Source organism: Calypte anna, chromosome 1, assembly GCF_003957555.1.
Source record: "Calypte anna isolate BGI_N300 chromosome 1, bCalAnn1_v1.p, whole genome shotgun sequence".
Taxonomy (NCBI): Eukaryota; Metazoa; Chordata; class Aves; order Apodiformes; family Trochilidae; genus Calypte; species Calypte anna.
The window spans coordinates 190,815,873-190,834,264 of NC_044244.1; the positions used below are offsets into that span (position 1 = coordinate 190,815,873).

The following is an 18,392-nucleotide window of genomic DNA, read 5'->3' on the forward strand; positions in this document are numbered from 1 at the left end:
GTGTAGAGGCTTAACTGTGATTTCATGTGCCTTATATATCTGGAAACTGGTTTCAGTCAGTGCAGTTATTCTGCATTTACACTGAATGCAGGAACTGTTCTATGGAGCAGTAACAGGGAAGTATTTAGAAGTCTGAAATATTATTTTGCTGCAATGTGGAGGCTTGGGACCCCCTGCTCTTGGTACTGTATGTTCATGGCAAGAGGAACTTCTTACCCTGCTAATCTATTACCATCTAAGTGAAAGGACAGAATAAATTGGGATAAAGTAGATTTTATTCCCATAGCAGAGGGAAAATGAAGCAAGAAGAGATTAAGAATGAGAATTTCAGAAGAGGCAGAAGATCACAGGAACAGCAGATTCAGAAGGAACCTGCTGACCCACTTGGTTTTGTCTTTTGCTAGGACTATGCCTCAACTGTGTCCTCTCATCACAAAAATTTTTAGCCCTTCTCTGTGTTTTCTGCAGCTAAACAGGACTTTTTGCTGATGGTTTCGGAATCTCTTTCTTTCAGTTTGCTCACAGAAGCCCTCAGTGGTAAACCCCATGCATGCCAACTGGAATACTTTCAAAAATAAATCCCTGCAAATGTAATGTCAAGTGTTCAATGCTGCTACAAACACAAGCTGCACTTCAGCAGAAAAATATATCTCAACAGCCAGGACTGTGGGTATTTCTCATGGTATAACTCTTGCCAGCCAGATGGCAACATACAGGATATCAGACATCAGGCAAGTGGAAACTGTTGACTGTTTGGGCACAATAAAGTGATGCTGAGCAGCAGGAGCAGCAGGAATGCTGTTTGGTCCAGGATCACTGGTGGAAGGGAAGGAGCAGGTTTGTGATGGCTAGCCCCTCGTGCCTGCTGTGAAACACACCTATCTTTAATGTCTGTCACAACTGCCAAAGCAGAACATCCAAAACCTAGATTTTGCATCTGGGACTCATTAACATTCAACCTTTTGCTTGAGATTTAACAGCTTTTGAAGCCAGCGAATTTAGATTTCTTGTTCTATTTCATGAAATGATTCTCCATCTGCATTGGTTTTCAACATCTTGTCTTCTCTAGCCATCGTTTAACCACAATCACAAATATCAGAGAATGCTCTTCATTAGCTTAGTATCTTTCAATTAGGAGGCACTGTCAGTCAGTATTATTATAAAAAGAAATATTTAATTATTTACGAGATTATACCACAGTGTACACTTTTCTATATTTCACTATGCTCCAGTTCTTGACTGCAACAATCTAATAATTTCTCATGTTGCTAAAATGTTATTTACTTTGAACCATAGAGAACAATTAGGAAGTTCAATGTCAAAAGGTTTCATCATTTACGTACCCCTTTCGCATCAATCACACCAGGCTTCGCGTTGAATTTCACTGTCTTCAAACGTGCACGCTCCTTTCTTTCAACTCTGGGGAAAAGAAACACGTGGCAATTTTACCAATTTTAGTGTTTCATCTGATACGTTTGATATCTCATCTCCCTAGACCATTGGTGGCTTATTATGCATAAAGCGAGAATTTAAGGCAAATTTTACAAATCCAAAAGAAAGAGATGCCAGGTCACTTCCTCAGCCAAGCAGCAGTTTTCTGGAAAATACAGGACTGGATCTGAGGAGCCTTGGCTGCCCTACACCCACAGAATAACAATCTCTCCCAGCACACAGGGGAGCACTGTAAAAACATGTTAAGAACAGATTTACTCTCTCTAATTGAAGATGAACAAAAATCAGGCTAGATTTAGAGCTATTCTAATGGTCAGAGGAGTGAAATGGGGAGAAAATACACTGTTTGCCTTGGTTCTTTCAGATGTGCACTTTCTGATGGAATGAATTTCACGGAATCATAGAATCATTTAGGTTGGAAAAGATCCTTAAGATCAGGTCCAACCATACACCAAATGCTGCCAAATCAACCACTAAACCATGTACTTGAGTACCATGGCCTTTTATATACCCTCAGGGATGGCAACTCAACCATTTCTCTGGGCAGCCTGGTCCAATGCTTTGTCAACCTTTACCACGAAGAACCTCCCACTAGGTGGGCACCTTCTTGTTTTCCTATAGAGAGAAGTTTGTTTCCTAGCTTATTTAAATGCTAAACTTTTAGATCATTGCAGTAAAGTGAATCTCAAAATTTTTGTATCTATTTTCAAAAAAATCCCTATGTTTTCAGAATAATGAACTGCTTAAAAAACAATTTAAAATACCTCAAAATTACCTTAAAATACCTTAAAAAACAGCATGTGAAACCAAAGATGAGCACATTCACTTTATCAAATAAATAGCATGGCTAACTGGGAGAGGACATGAACTATAAATTTCAAGGATTTTTCTTTGGGCTATTTCTAGTCTGGCCTTATGACATGGCCACCCATTGGCAGGTAGATGCATTGGGTGAATTCATCTTCATGGTGAGTATAATACAAATTAATCCAATCGTGTTCACCAAGACTGTCACATGAGATGAACCAAAGCAATGAAAGGGGAGGAAAAAAAGGGACACAAGAATTGCAAGCTCGGTCCCTGACCTGAGCTGAAAAACCAGAGGACACAGCCCCTGTGAGCCCACCTCCAGGGACCAGACTGCAGTGCAGTGTAAACCAAAGCTTTGCTTAGTCTGCACAGTTCTAGTCTTCCTATATTTAAAACTGAAAAGCTCCAATGAAAAGCCTCACAAGTTATTTGGCTATATTATTTATATTATTAAATTATATTATTATATTATAACCCTAGCTTTAACGAAAAGCTTGAGAGAGGAATTATTATATTGCATATTCAGTTCCTTCAGAGTGAGAAAATACTGAGATTTTAAAAAGTCTGGGAGAGAAACAGATATCAAAATCATTGGCAATAAGCTGCTGGAGAAATTAAATCTAAAGAAAACACAGAGAGTTTTACTTTTTAATGCTAATATGGTTAGTGTTAATAATCTAGAAAAGAAATTTGTGGCATCTCAATTCATTTGTTTTTTAGAATCAAGACTGGAAAAACACAAGTTATAGTACATAGGGAAAGAAGAGACATATAAGCATTTATAAAGAACATAGCACTAGAAAATTCAGTGCTTCTGTTCCAAAATTTTATGGACCAATATCCTGAATTTCCATTTTACAATGAATGAGCATTACGGTAAGAACATGTGAGCAAAACTTAAGACCATTAGCATATTGGAGCATATCCGGTAAGTGTTTTACCTAAGGGAAAGCTGCATACTCTGAGTATTTTTTGAAAGTTCATCAGTTCTACAAGATTTACACATATTGTTTATTTAAATTTTTAACATGGTAGGCTCAAAGAAGTTAAAAAAAAAAAACCACAACAAAAAAAATAGGAAGGGGTGAGCTCTCCCCTAAACAAAATCTACACCCAAAAAAACATGCAGAGAAAGAAATCTAAAGAAAGGAAGAAGCCATTCATGTCCTTACTCACCTTTACTAATATAATGATTATTGTAAAAGTGACATTTCCTTTGCAAAATCATCTGCAGAATCTACCGTCTACTGCCCCAAGTGAAAAAAAATAATCCAATTATCTACTTATCACAGAAACAGTAAATCTATTTGTCTAAGATTAGAAATTGCTCTAGGAAATCTAAGTTGAATCCTGCAAATCTGGCTTATAGGATCTTGATATTGTATTTTTATTAGAGAATAAATAGCTGGGGAAAATGGAGGTTTATTTATCCACCAAATTGGTACAGATATGATCCTTTCTCTAACTTTCACCATTTCCCACAACTGATATTGGAATATGCTCCTGCAAATCTCTTGGTCTCCAAGTCAGGATAGCAAGAATACCTAATTTCTAATAACTGATTTTTAAAAATTACCAATCTAGTCTTTTGATAGAATAATCAACACGTTTCTTTCTTTCTGAGTGAGATTATATATTTCCTACTGAAACACAGTGAATGCTGGTTACTATAGTTACAGTTTAAATTTAGAATAAATGCATTTCTCTGTAAGTGTGAAATATTCACATGGAAACAGATCAAATGCAGCTTTCAAATTAAATCTGTGTTATTAAAAGCACATGAACAGTCTTAGATTTAAACTAGCAGATGAAGTCCCTTGATAGTACTGGTAAGAGATGAAGACCTGAGGCTGTGTAATTGCCTAAATAGGATGGATGCCTTCTGAGAAAATAATTAGCTCAAATGAACACAGTATTCTACTTATTAATCTGTGTTAACATTTAAGATCATTCCAGCCCTGTCTAACTTCCTAAAACATCTGCTTTTAGCTTCATTTCTTTTTCACTGCATAAAGAAATCAGGAAATTAACCCTGAAGAGTGGATCTTATTTATGAAATTCATCATAATTGCATTAGCAGCCATGGAAGCATCGTTGCTTTCTACAGGCACAGGAGACAGATGAAGAGCGTCAGAAACATCCTACAGTGCTTTGAGAAGTATATAAATAATGTCATTAAGTGTCATTTAATCCTCCAGGCAAACACACCAACACTGTTCACACATGCTCAGCATGCCTGCTGAATACTACAAACATCTGATAATCCGGGGCTGTATGAAGGACAGCACAGGGTGTTGCCTCCTGGTACAATTTTACTGACACCTTCCACAAGAAAACTGTTCGTAGTTCCTTACAATACTGCTGAACTGTAAACATCTATGCTGAAATTTCATGTGTCTCAGGGTGAGGACACCAGTGCTGATGCCCAAAGTGTCAATGAAATTGGTTGGCTGCCAAAAAAAGGCTAGGATAAAAGAAATAGTTTTCCTGGTTTATAACATACTCTTTGAGCACTTCAGCTGAGGAGCTCGACTTCTTTCATGTCTTGGGTCTGGGACTTGAAACATGGCATGGGGTCGCTCTGGTGTTATGAATATACCTCTCTTTTCTGGTATGTCTTGTATCAGGAATATACCTGAAGGAATCAACCCAGTATCTGATTGTCTGCAAAGTGACAAATGACAGAGTGATGGGGAGACATAGGAGAAACCCCATGGCAGCCTTCAGTACCTGAAAGGGGCTACAGGAAAGTTGGAGAGGGATATTTTACAAGGGCATGAAGAAAAAGGAGAAAGGATAATAGTTTCAAACTGAAAGAGGGTAGATTTAGATATTAGGAAGAAATTTTTTCCTGAGAGGGTGGTGAGACACTGAAACAGGTTGCCCAAGTAAGTTGTGGATGCTCCCTCCCTGGAAGTGTTCAAGGCCAGGTTGGATGGAGTTTTGAGCAACCTGATCTAGTGGGAGGTGTCCCTGCCCATGCAGGGGCATTGAAACTAGATGATATTTAAGGTTCCTTCCAACACAAACCATTCTAGGAGTCTATTATTCTAAAAAGGGGAGATAAAAAGTATGGAGTTTCAGTTCTTTCAGCATCATTGATCCAGGTCTTATAAACAGATTTTTTTAAAGGAATACTAATGCAACTACTTTTAGAACTTTTTTTTTTGAGTTTTCAGGTTTGTAATTGCTATATTTAATGAAAAATACATATGACTCTCTTCCATCGCCCCCCCCCAAAAAAACCTAACAAACAAACCAACAAACCCCAAAAAAGGACTAGAGGACTAGGGACTTCAGAAATAAAAGGTTTTTTGCCAAAGCTGACATTGTGAATGTCTAAATAATGTATGAATGTAAATTCTTCACATTGCTTTAACTGACAGCAACCCTACCATTACTTTGATCCACCAGCTGAGGAAAATGCTCTTAAAGGAAGAAACGTTTCACTTCACACTGTATCCCTTTTACATTTACCACTGCTGCATAAAACAGGATTATGGAGATTTGTGCAAAAATAGAGTGAAGGAGGAGAATTCCCATCTGTCAAATTTGCAGAGGCCCAAATCTGCAACCCTGACTTGCCTGATATAAACATTGCTCCTATGCCCCTTTCTAATTATATAACTTCTTAATACATCTATGCCTAAGTGGTGGGGGAAAGCACAAATACAATTTCCAAACCTACTTCATGGCTCAAGTGCCATTTTCCAATGTGCCTCGGGGTCACTGCAACTCAATGAGATTTTAAGAAATGTTCAAAGATGCCAAATCAAGCACTTAAATGTGATGTGGGAGCTGAAATGCTCTGAGTCCCGCATGGGGATGAGGATTTCACCTTCAGCTTTCCACTTGCTCTCCAAGTGCAGCTCTTTGTAGAAACACTTTGTACAGGGAAATGGCCAAGACCATCGGAGATCTTGGATAGCTGGAGTTTATCCTGTATACTCCTATTCTCTTGAAATCTTTCTTGATAGTAGACACCTCATGTTTTGTTTTAAAAAAAATGGTAGACATTAATTCTCCTCTTCACATGTAGAGCTAAAAGGGTGAAGAGATATATTGAAAATATACATCAGCTCTCAGTGCTTTCCCACTAACAAGCTCAAGACTTCTGTTCTTTGGGATGCTTCTCTCTTCTGAAGAACTTACTCATGGCATGCAGCACCCACTGCAACACAATCTCTATCTCGCTTTGCATTTCTGGGCACATGTTTCTATAGAAAATGGCCTCTGTGATCTTTCAGGAAGAGAATTTCAGGTCTTTGTATATACTGCAAACGAGAAATCAAGCATATCTCAACCAGACATGAGCTGTGATTCTCCTTTGCTGTGGGCTAGTGGACCACTAGGAATTTTGTCAGTGCCTTTCTAAAAGTAGTCTTCACAGCAGAGATGGAAAATATCAGGTGAGACTTGCTTCAGTCTTCAATACAGCATTTGTCATAGATGTAGAACAGAGATACAAATAAACTGGTGTGAAGAATCAAATAAAATGGTGACAATCAAAAAACCCAGTAGCCTAAGTTGTACAGATTTGACACTGAGGCAGAATGAAATAATTTCCAAATACAGCATGAGAACTGTAGTAAGGAGAGTTATCAAATAGCAATGCAAAGTAAAAGGGATATTTGAAAAACATTCTGTATTTTACATCTCTGTTAACATGTTCTTGTCTTGATTTGCCATTGTCAGGTCATCTGCATTATATTTGTTTTTACTTGCCCATCAAGTGAAATATGAGTGAAAATATGTATTACTATTTATAAACCAAATATGTGGACTCAGACCATAGTTTTTTATTGCTTCCAACCTCTGCACTGCTTGGACTTCTTTATGTGAGGTCTGAACTTACCAGTATATATCCAATTTTTTCAAATTATTTTTGACCATTCTTGAAGGTTTTGTTTTGTTTTGGGTTTTTGTTTTACTTTTTTCCTTCCAATAGAATGTGTATCTTTTAGTAGGAGAGAACATATTGCTGTTCAGCTATCACTCTCAGTAACTTGCCTATAGAGAACAGCACAGCACCTAGTCAATATTTTTATGAAAAGAGTTGACCTAATGTCATTAGGAAATTGTGAGATTCCACTGACTGGGATTTTCCTTGACTCAAAAGACTATTTTAAAGTAAATAAAAGTGACTGGAGTGGAGCTAGGAGTGGTGCCTTGAAGGAGATAAGAACTGATAAGTGGGTGGAGACCGCCCACACACCTTCCTGAGGATGTGGCAATTGACCACCTGGGAGGTGACAGTTCTGAGGGCAGCCTTCAATGACTCCATCAGTCATGGAGCACCTTGGCTGAGGAGCTGGATGGAAATCCCCTGGTGGACAGCTGGACCCCTGGTGGTGACCTTCTCTCTCTCTCTCTCTCTCTCTCTCTCTCTCTCATTCTTTCTGTTCTTTCCCACATTCTTACTCTTTTCTCCCCCATTTCTCTCTCTCTCTTCTTTAATCTTCTTCTTTTCCTCTCTCCCTCTCTTACTTGGAAACATATTTGCCATACCTTCAGAGGGTTCTATCATTTTGATTGTGTCAGATGTCAAATAGAAGTTCATGCTTGCACCTCACCCTTGCTGGCTGGACTTTGTTCTTGTGGATCAAAATAAAAATAAATAAATAAATAATAATAAAAAAATAATGTTACTTTGAACTACAACAGAAATTAGTTCTCATAAAATTGTAGAACAACCTTATTCTTTTTAAAAGTTATAGGCTGTTTTCCTTCAACATTAACCTTTTCCATCATTGCAAGAGAACAGAAAGAGTTTTACACATATACACAGATACAAATTTTATTCCATATTTATATTTTCTAAATAGTTTATTTTAGAATCATAGAATGGTTTGGGTTGGAAGGGACCTTATAGATCATCCAGTTCCACCACACCTCCCACTCAATCCCATTGCTCAAAGCTCCATGCAACCTGGCCTTGAACACTTCCAGGGAGGGGGCAGCCAACACTTCTCTTGGGCAACCTGTTTTAGTGTCTCACCACCCTCTCAGGAAAGAAATTTTTCCCTAATGTCTAACCTAATTCTCCCCTCTTCAAGTTTGAAACCATTTCCCCTTGTCCTGTCACTACACATCCATGTCAAAAGCACTCCCCAGCTTTCTTGTAGGCAAGAAAGTAGTAAACATAGTCAAGTAACTTATTTTAGACAACGTATATATGAGTATGCCATGTTAAAAAGTTTAATCATCTAAGGATTAAAGTCTTAAGGGATGTTTTACAAAAGCAGACAGTTTATGGGAAACCATTAAAAATAAAACTCACTTGAGTGGATAAACAAGCCCTTCTGCCAAGCTGAGCAGAATAACAAATTTAAGCTGGCTTTTTTCCCACAAGGACTTCTGTGCTGGAAAAACCCCTTGCTCCCTGCCCTTACATGTTTGTGAAACTTTTTTTTTTTAATGTTCTTTTTCCCAGTTTTGCTCTGAAAGGAGAGTGTGCTTGCTCTTCTGTATTTGTGGGGAGAATGTCTGACAACACAAATAGCAGTCTGGAACCATCATGCACCTTCAGCTGGCCATAGCAGAGAGTCAAGTTGCATAACCTTTCACAGTCAGATCTACCTAAACTACCTGAAAATGGAAAACTTGGAGCACTGTCCAATCTGTGAGTACTTCTTAAGAACAAAAGAAAAACGGGTACAATTGTTTCTGTGTTTTAGGATAAAATCCTCACTGGCTACAGTGGGAGTAGTAGTAGAGACATGGAATCATAGAATCACACAATGGTTTGGGTTAGAAGGGGTCTTTAAAGGTTTAACCACCCCTGAAGGGAGCAGGGACACCTCCTACTAGATCAGGTAGAAGAGGTGAGAATTTACTCTCAGCCAACTGGGGCAATCCATGCACAACCACAGACTAAATTCCAGATCCACAGACACATATCAAGTCGATATCCACACGCCATAGAAAATACTGAAGGCTGACATTCACAGAGTGGGAAGCTGTTGTTGTGTGGGGCTTGCAGTGTAGGAGCTTTTTTGTGAGCAGGGGCTCAGCAAAGTAAAAGCAAAAAGAACTGGAGGTGTAAAATCAATGCTATAGCAAATTAAACTCTTTTCTACTGAATTAGAGTTTCTGTCTATAGATTTAAAACATTGGTTTCATGGGTTTGGTTGATTTGCCTTAACTAAAATGAGGTTTTCCACGAGGAGTCATAGGCTTTTTAGCTTGCTGCTGCCCTTTATGGGAATCTGAACTTGTTTTTCTTATCCTGATTGTAGGAGGAACAGCAAAAAAAAAAATTAAGTAAAAATAAATAATTCTTGTGATCAGAAACCAGCATACACAGAAATTTACATTTAAATCCATAAATCTAATTATAACAAAAATATAATTTTAATCTAATACTGTGGGTCATTCTATGAATGACCATTCAGGTAATTTGATGAGAGGAGAGAATTCACATTTGTTAGTATAATACACAGATAATAACCATAGGTCTGCTTGAGACATTGGTACAGGGTTGGTGGTTCTGTTCCTGCACCTTGGATACCCTGCCCAGCACAATAAAAGGTGCCCTGCTCTCACTTTGTACATAGCTTGGCTACATATTGGTGGATATGGAATGAAGGGAAATCTAGCCTTCAATATTCATTCATCAGTATCATATCATAACAACTATTTGGACTGTTAAACCACAACTGAAGTGATTTTCAGTCTCTTATGCTGAAGTCCTACTTTTCCCAACAACAATATGACAGAATATCATGTTGCCTTTATAGCATTATATTTGGGTTCTACCTAACTGGCTACTTAGTCTCATGGTCCAGAAAAACTGCTGTAATCAGACAAGAAATACATACTAACAAAAGGACAAAGTGTTGTTTTCAGATGCAGAAAGGTTTGCAATGCTACTTTAGCACTGCAGGATGCTAAGCATTTATGGGAGAGCAGGAGAGAAACACGGCTAGTCTCAGTTCTTTGGGCTGCCTCTTGCAGTAACTCTCCTCTATCTGCCATGCTGCCCTTCAAAGCTTCTTCTTAAAGTCTGACTTTACAATTTAGCACTCAGCAAGGCAACAAGTCCACACACTGGCTGCAGCACTAAAATCTAATGACAAAAATCTTTCAAACTCTGCTGAATCACCAAGAGATGAAGTCCAGTAATGTATCCAACATGCTGGAGAGAATAATGAGTAGCAACTCTCCTGTAAGTTATGATTTCTTCTGGCATATCACGTACATCACAGAGAAGAAAAAGAATATGGAGTCTTGACTTATTAGTCAAACTTTCTCTTTTCAGCTCATGATAAAATGTCACTGTGTGGAGGGCTCTTCTGTAAAAAGATGTAAAAAAGATGCAAAACTAGATACCTGGATAGCAATTACCCTTACACAGCATCTTAAATAAATAATATAATGGGGTTCTTTATTATGGCTTTTTGTGTGCATATATGTATATATATATACAAGATACACACACACACACACACATATAAATACATACACACATATATATTCTGGTCACTGACTTTCAGAGATATTCCATAATGATTTCACTTATGAAAAATGCAGGAACTGTATAGTAGCTATTGCCAGACAGGAGATAAGGTAGTAAAGCAGATAGCTGGAAGACTCACCCTGGCACTAATAATCCCTGGATCTGTATAACCTCTCCCTGTGTCAAAAACTATTGTAGTCCCACAGGATAATATTCCTGCCTATACACATAGTCTAAGGAAGGAGTCCAAGCACAACACCAAAACCAAACCCCATCAAACCAGACCCTGCAAAAGAACCAAACAAAAAACTGCAAAAATCCCAACAAAAAAGGCAGAAAAAAAAGCTACAACAAAGGAAAAGAAATCAATTAGAGATTGAAAAGTATAAGATGAATATAAAATTTCTTTAACCCACAAGCTGGGCTTGCAAGGCAAGTCACAGCCCAACAAGCAGCTATAGATGTCCTTTTCCTCCTGTTCTAGCAAAAGGCATATTTTATTGCTACATATTACACATGCCTGATTACATATAATGCAATAGCTATAGAAATATTCCCACATGAACTATAAGAATTACAGCATCTCTGAGTAAACAGCTTAAATTAAGATTTTTATGCCATAGTTTCGTCAAATACATCCTACGACTACTCTGTTTTATATCAAGCCTCTCATAATCAATAATTCACACGTGACAAGGATATTGAACTCTGAATTAGTATGTTCTGGCAAGTATGAGGAACTTTATTCTCTGCAGCTCAGCCCTGTAAGCACTGATTGATCACTCTCCCCTTGGGTGGTGCAAAATATCCACACAAGCTGCTGGCAGGAGCACATCAGACTCACTGGCTGAGGGTTCATCCGGAATCCACAAAACACAAAATATAAACACTTTTCAGTGCGTTGGAAAAAAATTTGTACAACTGAAACTTCTTATGAAATCATGGCAACCTCACCCCACCCCAGCTCAGATTCATCACAACATTAAATTACAGCAGACAGAAAATCAGATGCTATTGATTTTTCCAGACTTCTCGGATTCACTAATGAAGACTCAGGATGACAAGTGGAGAGCATGGTAACTGTACTTGTATCTTTTAAAATTCAAGACTTATTTTCAGACTCCAACCAACCTATTTTCATTTTGCCTCTTTTTTTTTTCCAGTGTTGCCTAATCCGCATCTATTCTTTACGCTGTATCAAAAGTCAGACTTGACTGAAAAGCCTCTATTTGTCCTTGAAAACATCACTGTGCAGGTGATCCCATAAGCTTTAGGCACTTACATCCTCCCCACCCTAGAGAAGATAGACCACATCTTAATTGATTGTTTGCTTTGCCCATTTTCCTCCTACAGCTTTTTGTAGCTTGTCACACACTGCATTCCCCAGTAACAACTGAATAGACTTTCCTCTTTCCCCACGTGTGATTCAATCATGTCATTAAAACAGTATTTACTGTAGCAAGTAACATAGGCACATATTCCTTTTTCAGTATCCAGAGACTAAATGTGTTCAATGGTTGCATTTTTCCCATCTTAAAAATTATAATGTATTTTTTATTTTTATCTATCATACAACTACAAAATTGCTTTTTTGCTGAAAGTCCTGGTGCTGTTGCTATTCAGTCATGATTACATAAAATAAGGTCCTTGCAAGGCTCACATCAACAAGGCATTTCATGGCCTTTCAGTTTACTTTTTATGTGATTTAGAACAAGGAGTACCATGGGCTCTGCTACCACCTGGGCCAACTCTCTTGAAATGGGAGCAGGTGCTCTATAGTGCAACAGATGTCCCATTTCTTCACTATAAATAATGGCCATGATCGTCCTAATATTAATTCTAAAGCTGACATAGCTAGAAATAGCAAGTTCATATGCAGTATGGGAGCATTGCTGCAAAGGAGAAATGTAATCTAGTTTGACAGATTCAATTTTCTTCCTACTGTTTCAGTTCTTGACCCTTCTATAGCAACTATCAACAGAGGTAGAAGGTAATGCTGGTTTGTGTGGTAGTTCTGATATTCTCAGACACTTGTGACCAGTTTTACAGAATCACTTAGTTTAAATAAACAGTGAAAGACATTCTGATGTCTGTTCTGTCTCCATCAGTCAGCAAGAATCCATCTTAGCCAAAAAAAGATTTAGATTTAGATTGGAGCATGGATGAAAGTTCCTTTATTTACATGTTATGAAAAATTTACCGTAATATTGATTATACATCAGTTTCTAGGCTGGCAGAGATTAAATTAACAGATTTTGAATCCAAAAAGGATTATATAATTTTTTTACACCACACAGACTGAGAAGTTTAATTTTATTACTCTTTCAAGAGAAAGACACAGTCTTGATCTGAAAATGTCAAGACATTCATTACATCCCTCAGCAGTCTGATGTAATGGCTAATCACCCTGACATTAAATCATGTGTTTTACTTCAAATTCAGACCTAATTCTCAGTCTTGTTTTCCAGCTACTGCTTTTTCAGCTGAAGCTCTTCAGTAGATGGTGCTCTTTACCCCTTCCTCTCTTGCTTTTAACATACTAGTACACTATAGTAGAGTCACCTTTTGAGTTTAAGAACAGTTAAACAGCCTGAACTTTTTAAATCTCACAGTAAAAATCCCATCTTCCAACTCTTGAAATAAGAACTGCGGGATTTTCCTCTACTTTCCTCCCTTTTTTTTCACTAGATTTATGCTCCCTGTCTTTGGAATAAAATGGAGTATTTTAACACTATGGCCAATGAGGTAGGAAGGAGAAGGCAGCACTCACCTCCTCTTGCTGGGTATGACTCCCATCTCCTCACTGTCTCCCTCCAGAGTCACCCTCCTCGCCTGCCACCACTCATCATCCGAAGCGTTGATGACATGCAGGATGTCTCCATACTTAAAGCTGAGTCCTTGGCTTGGGAGGCCACTGTCTTTGCTCTTGTCATAGTCAAACATGGCTCTGTGAAAGGAAATACAGATATGAAGACAGGTGATTAGCTTCTGCTAACCCTTGCTCTTTCCAAAGGGAAAGGTTTTGCTCAGAGGAAAACTTGCTGCAGTGAAGTTTATCTTTGCAGAATTATCTTCTTTTTTTTTCCAGAGAAACTGAGCAGTGAAGTATGGTATTTACTGTTCCACTTAATAAAGAACAACCACCATCTCAGAGTACAAACCCAGTAGCCAGAAACCCCTCTCGTCACCTTGCCAACAGCAATTTGTGGCTGTTGAGCCTGTCCTTTGCTCACGCTTCCCAGTGCTGAGACAGGGGCTGTCTGGCAGAGAAGGCTGCATTGGGAGGGCTAAATATGATTAAATTGGTGCATCTACTTGAGCACCTAGCTCAGAACAGAAGTGAGGTTTCAAAGGGAGTCTTGATTATTCCCATTCACCATGTCTTGGAGATGTGCTAAGTTGCACACATTGGATTCCTGATATTTGAACCTTACCTGAGTAAGGCTGGTCTGATGCTCTCCCCTGCAAATGCTCTCAGGGTGCACAGAGTACAGCTGCTTTCACTGCCCATGGCCAGTCCCCTGGGCTGCAGCCTCTGCTCAAGCAGTCCAAGCTATTTCCTTTGATGTTGAAGATTGAACTGGACCTCTACCTTGCATATGCCTATACAAAAAAGTCCTGTGTATAGGACATGTATATTAATATAGGACATATATTTAAGTCTAGGGACATTCTTTGCAAGAACTGAGCTGGCTTTAAGGTACCTGGCCATCAAACTGTGCCTGGGCATAGTTCAGCCTTACTGCCTAAGAATTCATCCCAAGACCTGGGAAAGACCTTCAGCCTGCACCGAGCTCTTTATTACCAATCTACAGTGATACCATTCCTCATTCTCATCCAGCCCTCTGCCTGGAGCCTACAGCAGCAGACTTCAGAGTAGACATAGTCCTGTTTTCTGAGAAGAACCTGCACATGAATCCCAGTAAGGCTGTACCTGAGTGGAGGTTACCTAACTGAAAATACAGCTCCCGGTTTCTTACAGGAAAAAAGTTATGGGAATATCTTTCCCAAGTAAAATACTGTATTGTGCCTGCCAAAAACTAATGTTTATTTCCTATAGGGAAAAAAATACAATTATAATCCTGAGTACAGAAATGTCAGATCAGAAAAATCCCAAGAGGTGTATAATAATTCCTACTCTTTTATTGTCAGAAATAAAGCCATGCCAATCACTTCACTGGAAAATACTTCAGTGAGAAGGATTTGGTATAATTAATTGGTGTGCATGGTAGAGTAATTGTGAAGAATTATTATAGCAGCTTTATGGGTGGATTTAAAACACTCAAGACTACCTCTCATTATCAGAAGAACTTACAAAAAAGTTATCAGAGTTGCAACTATGCAATCAAAATAATTTAAAAGCTCTCATAAACATTCATTCTGCATGGAAGGTCTGGGTCAGGCGGTAGAAAAATGTTATTTGGAACATGTTTTCTCTTTCAGAGTCTACAGTCATGCTCTAACATCTTTAGAAAAGCCCAGATAATTCCATCCTCTGAGGATGAAGACAATAAAGAATCCTGCTGAATTCTACATAATCCATGAGCTTAGATATGCTTGTGCCTTTCTTGGTAAATGCTATTGAACTGCATGTAACCTTTTGAAAATTTCAATGGCTTAACAGTGGAAATCCTTTAAAAACTTGGCTATATCAGTGAAAATTTAAATTCATAATGGTTTCTTGTAGCAGGTCATCTGCTGCCTTCTCAAGTCAGCCTTTCTGTGAGGATATACGATGAAGAGGAATATAAATCCAGAGGGACCTATGTATCATCAGTCATCTCTTCTTAACCAACTAATGACACTGGGTCTCTGGAGAAGTGGAAGTGGTACACACACAGTATCGCACACTGCTGGTATTGCCCTTATCAGTGTGCAGTGGTCTGAGTTTAAAGACTAATTTCAGTGGTTTTTGTCTTAAAAATTCACCAAATAAACTGCATACCTTGCCGTGGATGCCGGTCAACATCTCAAAATCCTGACCACATAGTTGGCAACTACGCTGAATACTGGGCAGACGAGCCACGATCCTGAATCCCTGAATAATTAAATTCCTCAAAGCAAATGACAACATCTTCTGTTGCAGGGAATATGCAGCACTGTCACATCCTAGATGTAAAATACATTCCAAACTGGAAATGCTCCATATTTGGCAAGTCTAAGATGAAGGGTGTGTTTCAAAAGCAAAGCACTACAAAGAAAGTAGAGCAGTGTTCTCTGCCCTTGAATAGACATTTGTTGTACCTCAGAGCCCACATACTAACTTAAAATCACTGACTGCCATTGTGCTAGCTGATGTTAACTCAGAGTGCAGATGGCAATGTTGGCCACTGAATTTCTTTGATTGGAGTAATCATGTGTAATACTAATTAAAACGAGATTATAGATCTCAGACAAGAATTTTGAGCCTACTTTTCATTGACTAAAAAGATTTTGTGGCTGTATGCTCTACAGATGCTTGTTACTCCATTAGGAAATGAAAATTATATGAGAGCTGACTTCAGTGCTCTTCCCTAAACATTTCAAATTAAGAGCCAGGTTTAAGTTGACAGCATAACCATATTTAAGCTTACAACTTTGATAACATTGCTGGCTCTGTAAAACACAATTTTACAAGTTGGCAGTTGGCCCAGCTGCAAAACAAATGGAGAGCTTCACTCTCGGCACCATTGTGTGCATGTAGATCTTAACATGACTGCTAAAGTTTAGCTTTCAGCTACATGATCTGTGCAAGCTTCTTTACCAGGATAACATACTAAGATATGTTAGATAATTTAGATAGGTTCTGCCATGCCATGGGGAATAACAGACGAAAGACTAAAATGCAGTTGCATCTTTGCAGAATATTTATGCTAATTTATTGGGTTAACGAGGTTGAGGAGGACTCTAGCAACCCAGTCCAGCAAGAGACCCACCCTTGCCCAGAGCACCCATTACCCCTCTCTGAGAGATCAGTAGTATATTTTCCTTGCAGTTAGAGAGGGACCAGCATGATCAGGGCCTGACTACTGTAAGTTCCCCAGAAAAGTACTCTTCCCAAATGATATGTCTAAAAGAAACAGCAGAAAGTTTTATTCAAACAAGCCAGAGGATTTATCCCATGAAGATGTGTCTCAGTGCCTCTTTTTGTAATGTTGGAGGTATCCCCACAGAACATAAACCCACATAGTGCAGGTACCAGGGAGCCTGCTCAACAGAGCTAAAAAGCCTTCTGAACTTGCTAACATGACTACATGTTTTCAGACAGTTGAGTTGCTCAAGCAGTTCTTCAAGGCACTGAGCCATAACTCATTTTTAGTGTCTTCTACTGTAATTTTAGAGAATAACAATCTGTAGAACCTTGCAGCTTTCTAATGGCACTTATCTGACAGGTTTGGATACTAACAGCTTCCCTTTTTCTCCACAACTGATATAAGCACATCTCAAAGAGAGCTTTTCTCTTCAGGTGTTTTATATCCTCAATTAACTGTCTGTATCCACTCTTCGTCCCATTTTGGATCAGATGAGACAGAACCAAGAGCTCTACAAGGCTTTCTCTATGGACTAAGTGCTCTTTTTTTCAGTTAGCTGAAATAGTCTACTTCTGAACTGGGATAGTAGATTTTTAAAAGAAAAGGAAATAAGCGCAAGTAACTTAACTTTCATTTGAAAGCTGTCACCCACTGTCACTATCATACCAGCATCAAGAAAAAGTTCCTATTCAGTATCTTCTAGACAGTGCATTTCACTAACAGCATCCTGGGTTGCACAGGTTTGATAATGCAGTTTGAGATTACAAATACAGTAAGCCCAGTGATGACTGTGTGATGTGGGGAAAACTCTCCAGAGTTGCTACCTAGAGATTGCTACCAACTAATAGAAAAAAATGTGTTTAAAATAATGATTTGGCCATTTTAGTCCCCTTATTAGAAAAATAGGAACAGTAGTGGTTGTGATTATCAAAGACCTAAAGTATATGCACAACATTTCCATTAACACTTACAATTTTTTTCCTCCCATTCCCAGTGTTTGCATGAGTCTGGAAAAAAACATGTAATATTTCTATGACTTTTTGAAAGCAAGAAGTGCTATTCAAGTGCAAAGTATTGCTGCTATCTTCTTGGTGAAACCCTCCTACTTGTAGAAAGTTAAGCAACCTTGTTCTGAGAAGTGATGCAGAAGGTGAAGCATTTAAAAGACGCTGGATATCACAAAAATTTAAGATTACATGAGTTTTATTTCCTTAGTATTCCAAACTTTGTAAGGGGCATTTATTTCTTCCACTTAGTGTAAATACTTCAGCATTTGAGGAATGTCCAAAAGCTAAGCTATGCTGCACCGTAAATTTTGATTTGTAATGGCCTCTATTTTTGCAGGGTAAAGTAATAAATATTGACATGGGAGGAAAACAGAATAGCTTTAAGGAAATAGCAAATCAATGCATTGTGCAAACTGAATATGTTGCAGCCTACTGGCACCCACCATGCCTATATTGTTACCAGCATTTTAACAATGAAAAATAAGATACAGGAAGATTAAATGGTCTTGTTAGGCCTGTGCAGAAAAGAAAACTTCAAAGAGAAATCAGTTTCCTCAGCTAATGCTGTAACACCATTGTAAGTTATTAGTAGTCCTGATCTTCCTGGCAAGGCAAAAGATACTAATGCATTTATAGCACGGCAATAGATTTTGC

General features: G+C 38.4%; 1 protein-coding gene across 1 annotated transcript in view; it reads right to left on the reverse strand.

The window, feature by feature from the left end:
- Positions 1-18,392, reverse strand: part of DLG2 (discs large MAGUK scaffold protein 2) — a 967,325-nt gene that overhangs the window by 41,803 nt on the left and 907,130 nt on the right. Inside the window, 2 exon segments of the mRNA XM_030469255.1 lie at positions 1,344-1,419; positions 13,491-13,667. Of these exon segments, the coding sequence (XP_030325115.1) occupies positions 1,344-1,419; positions 13,491-13,667 (253 nt within the window).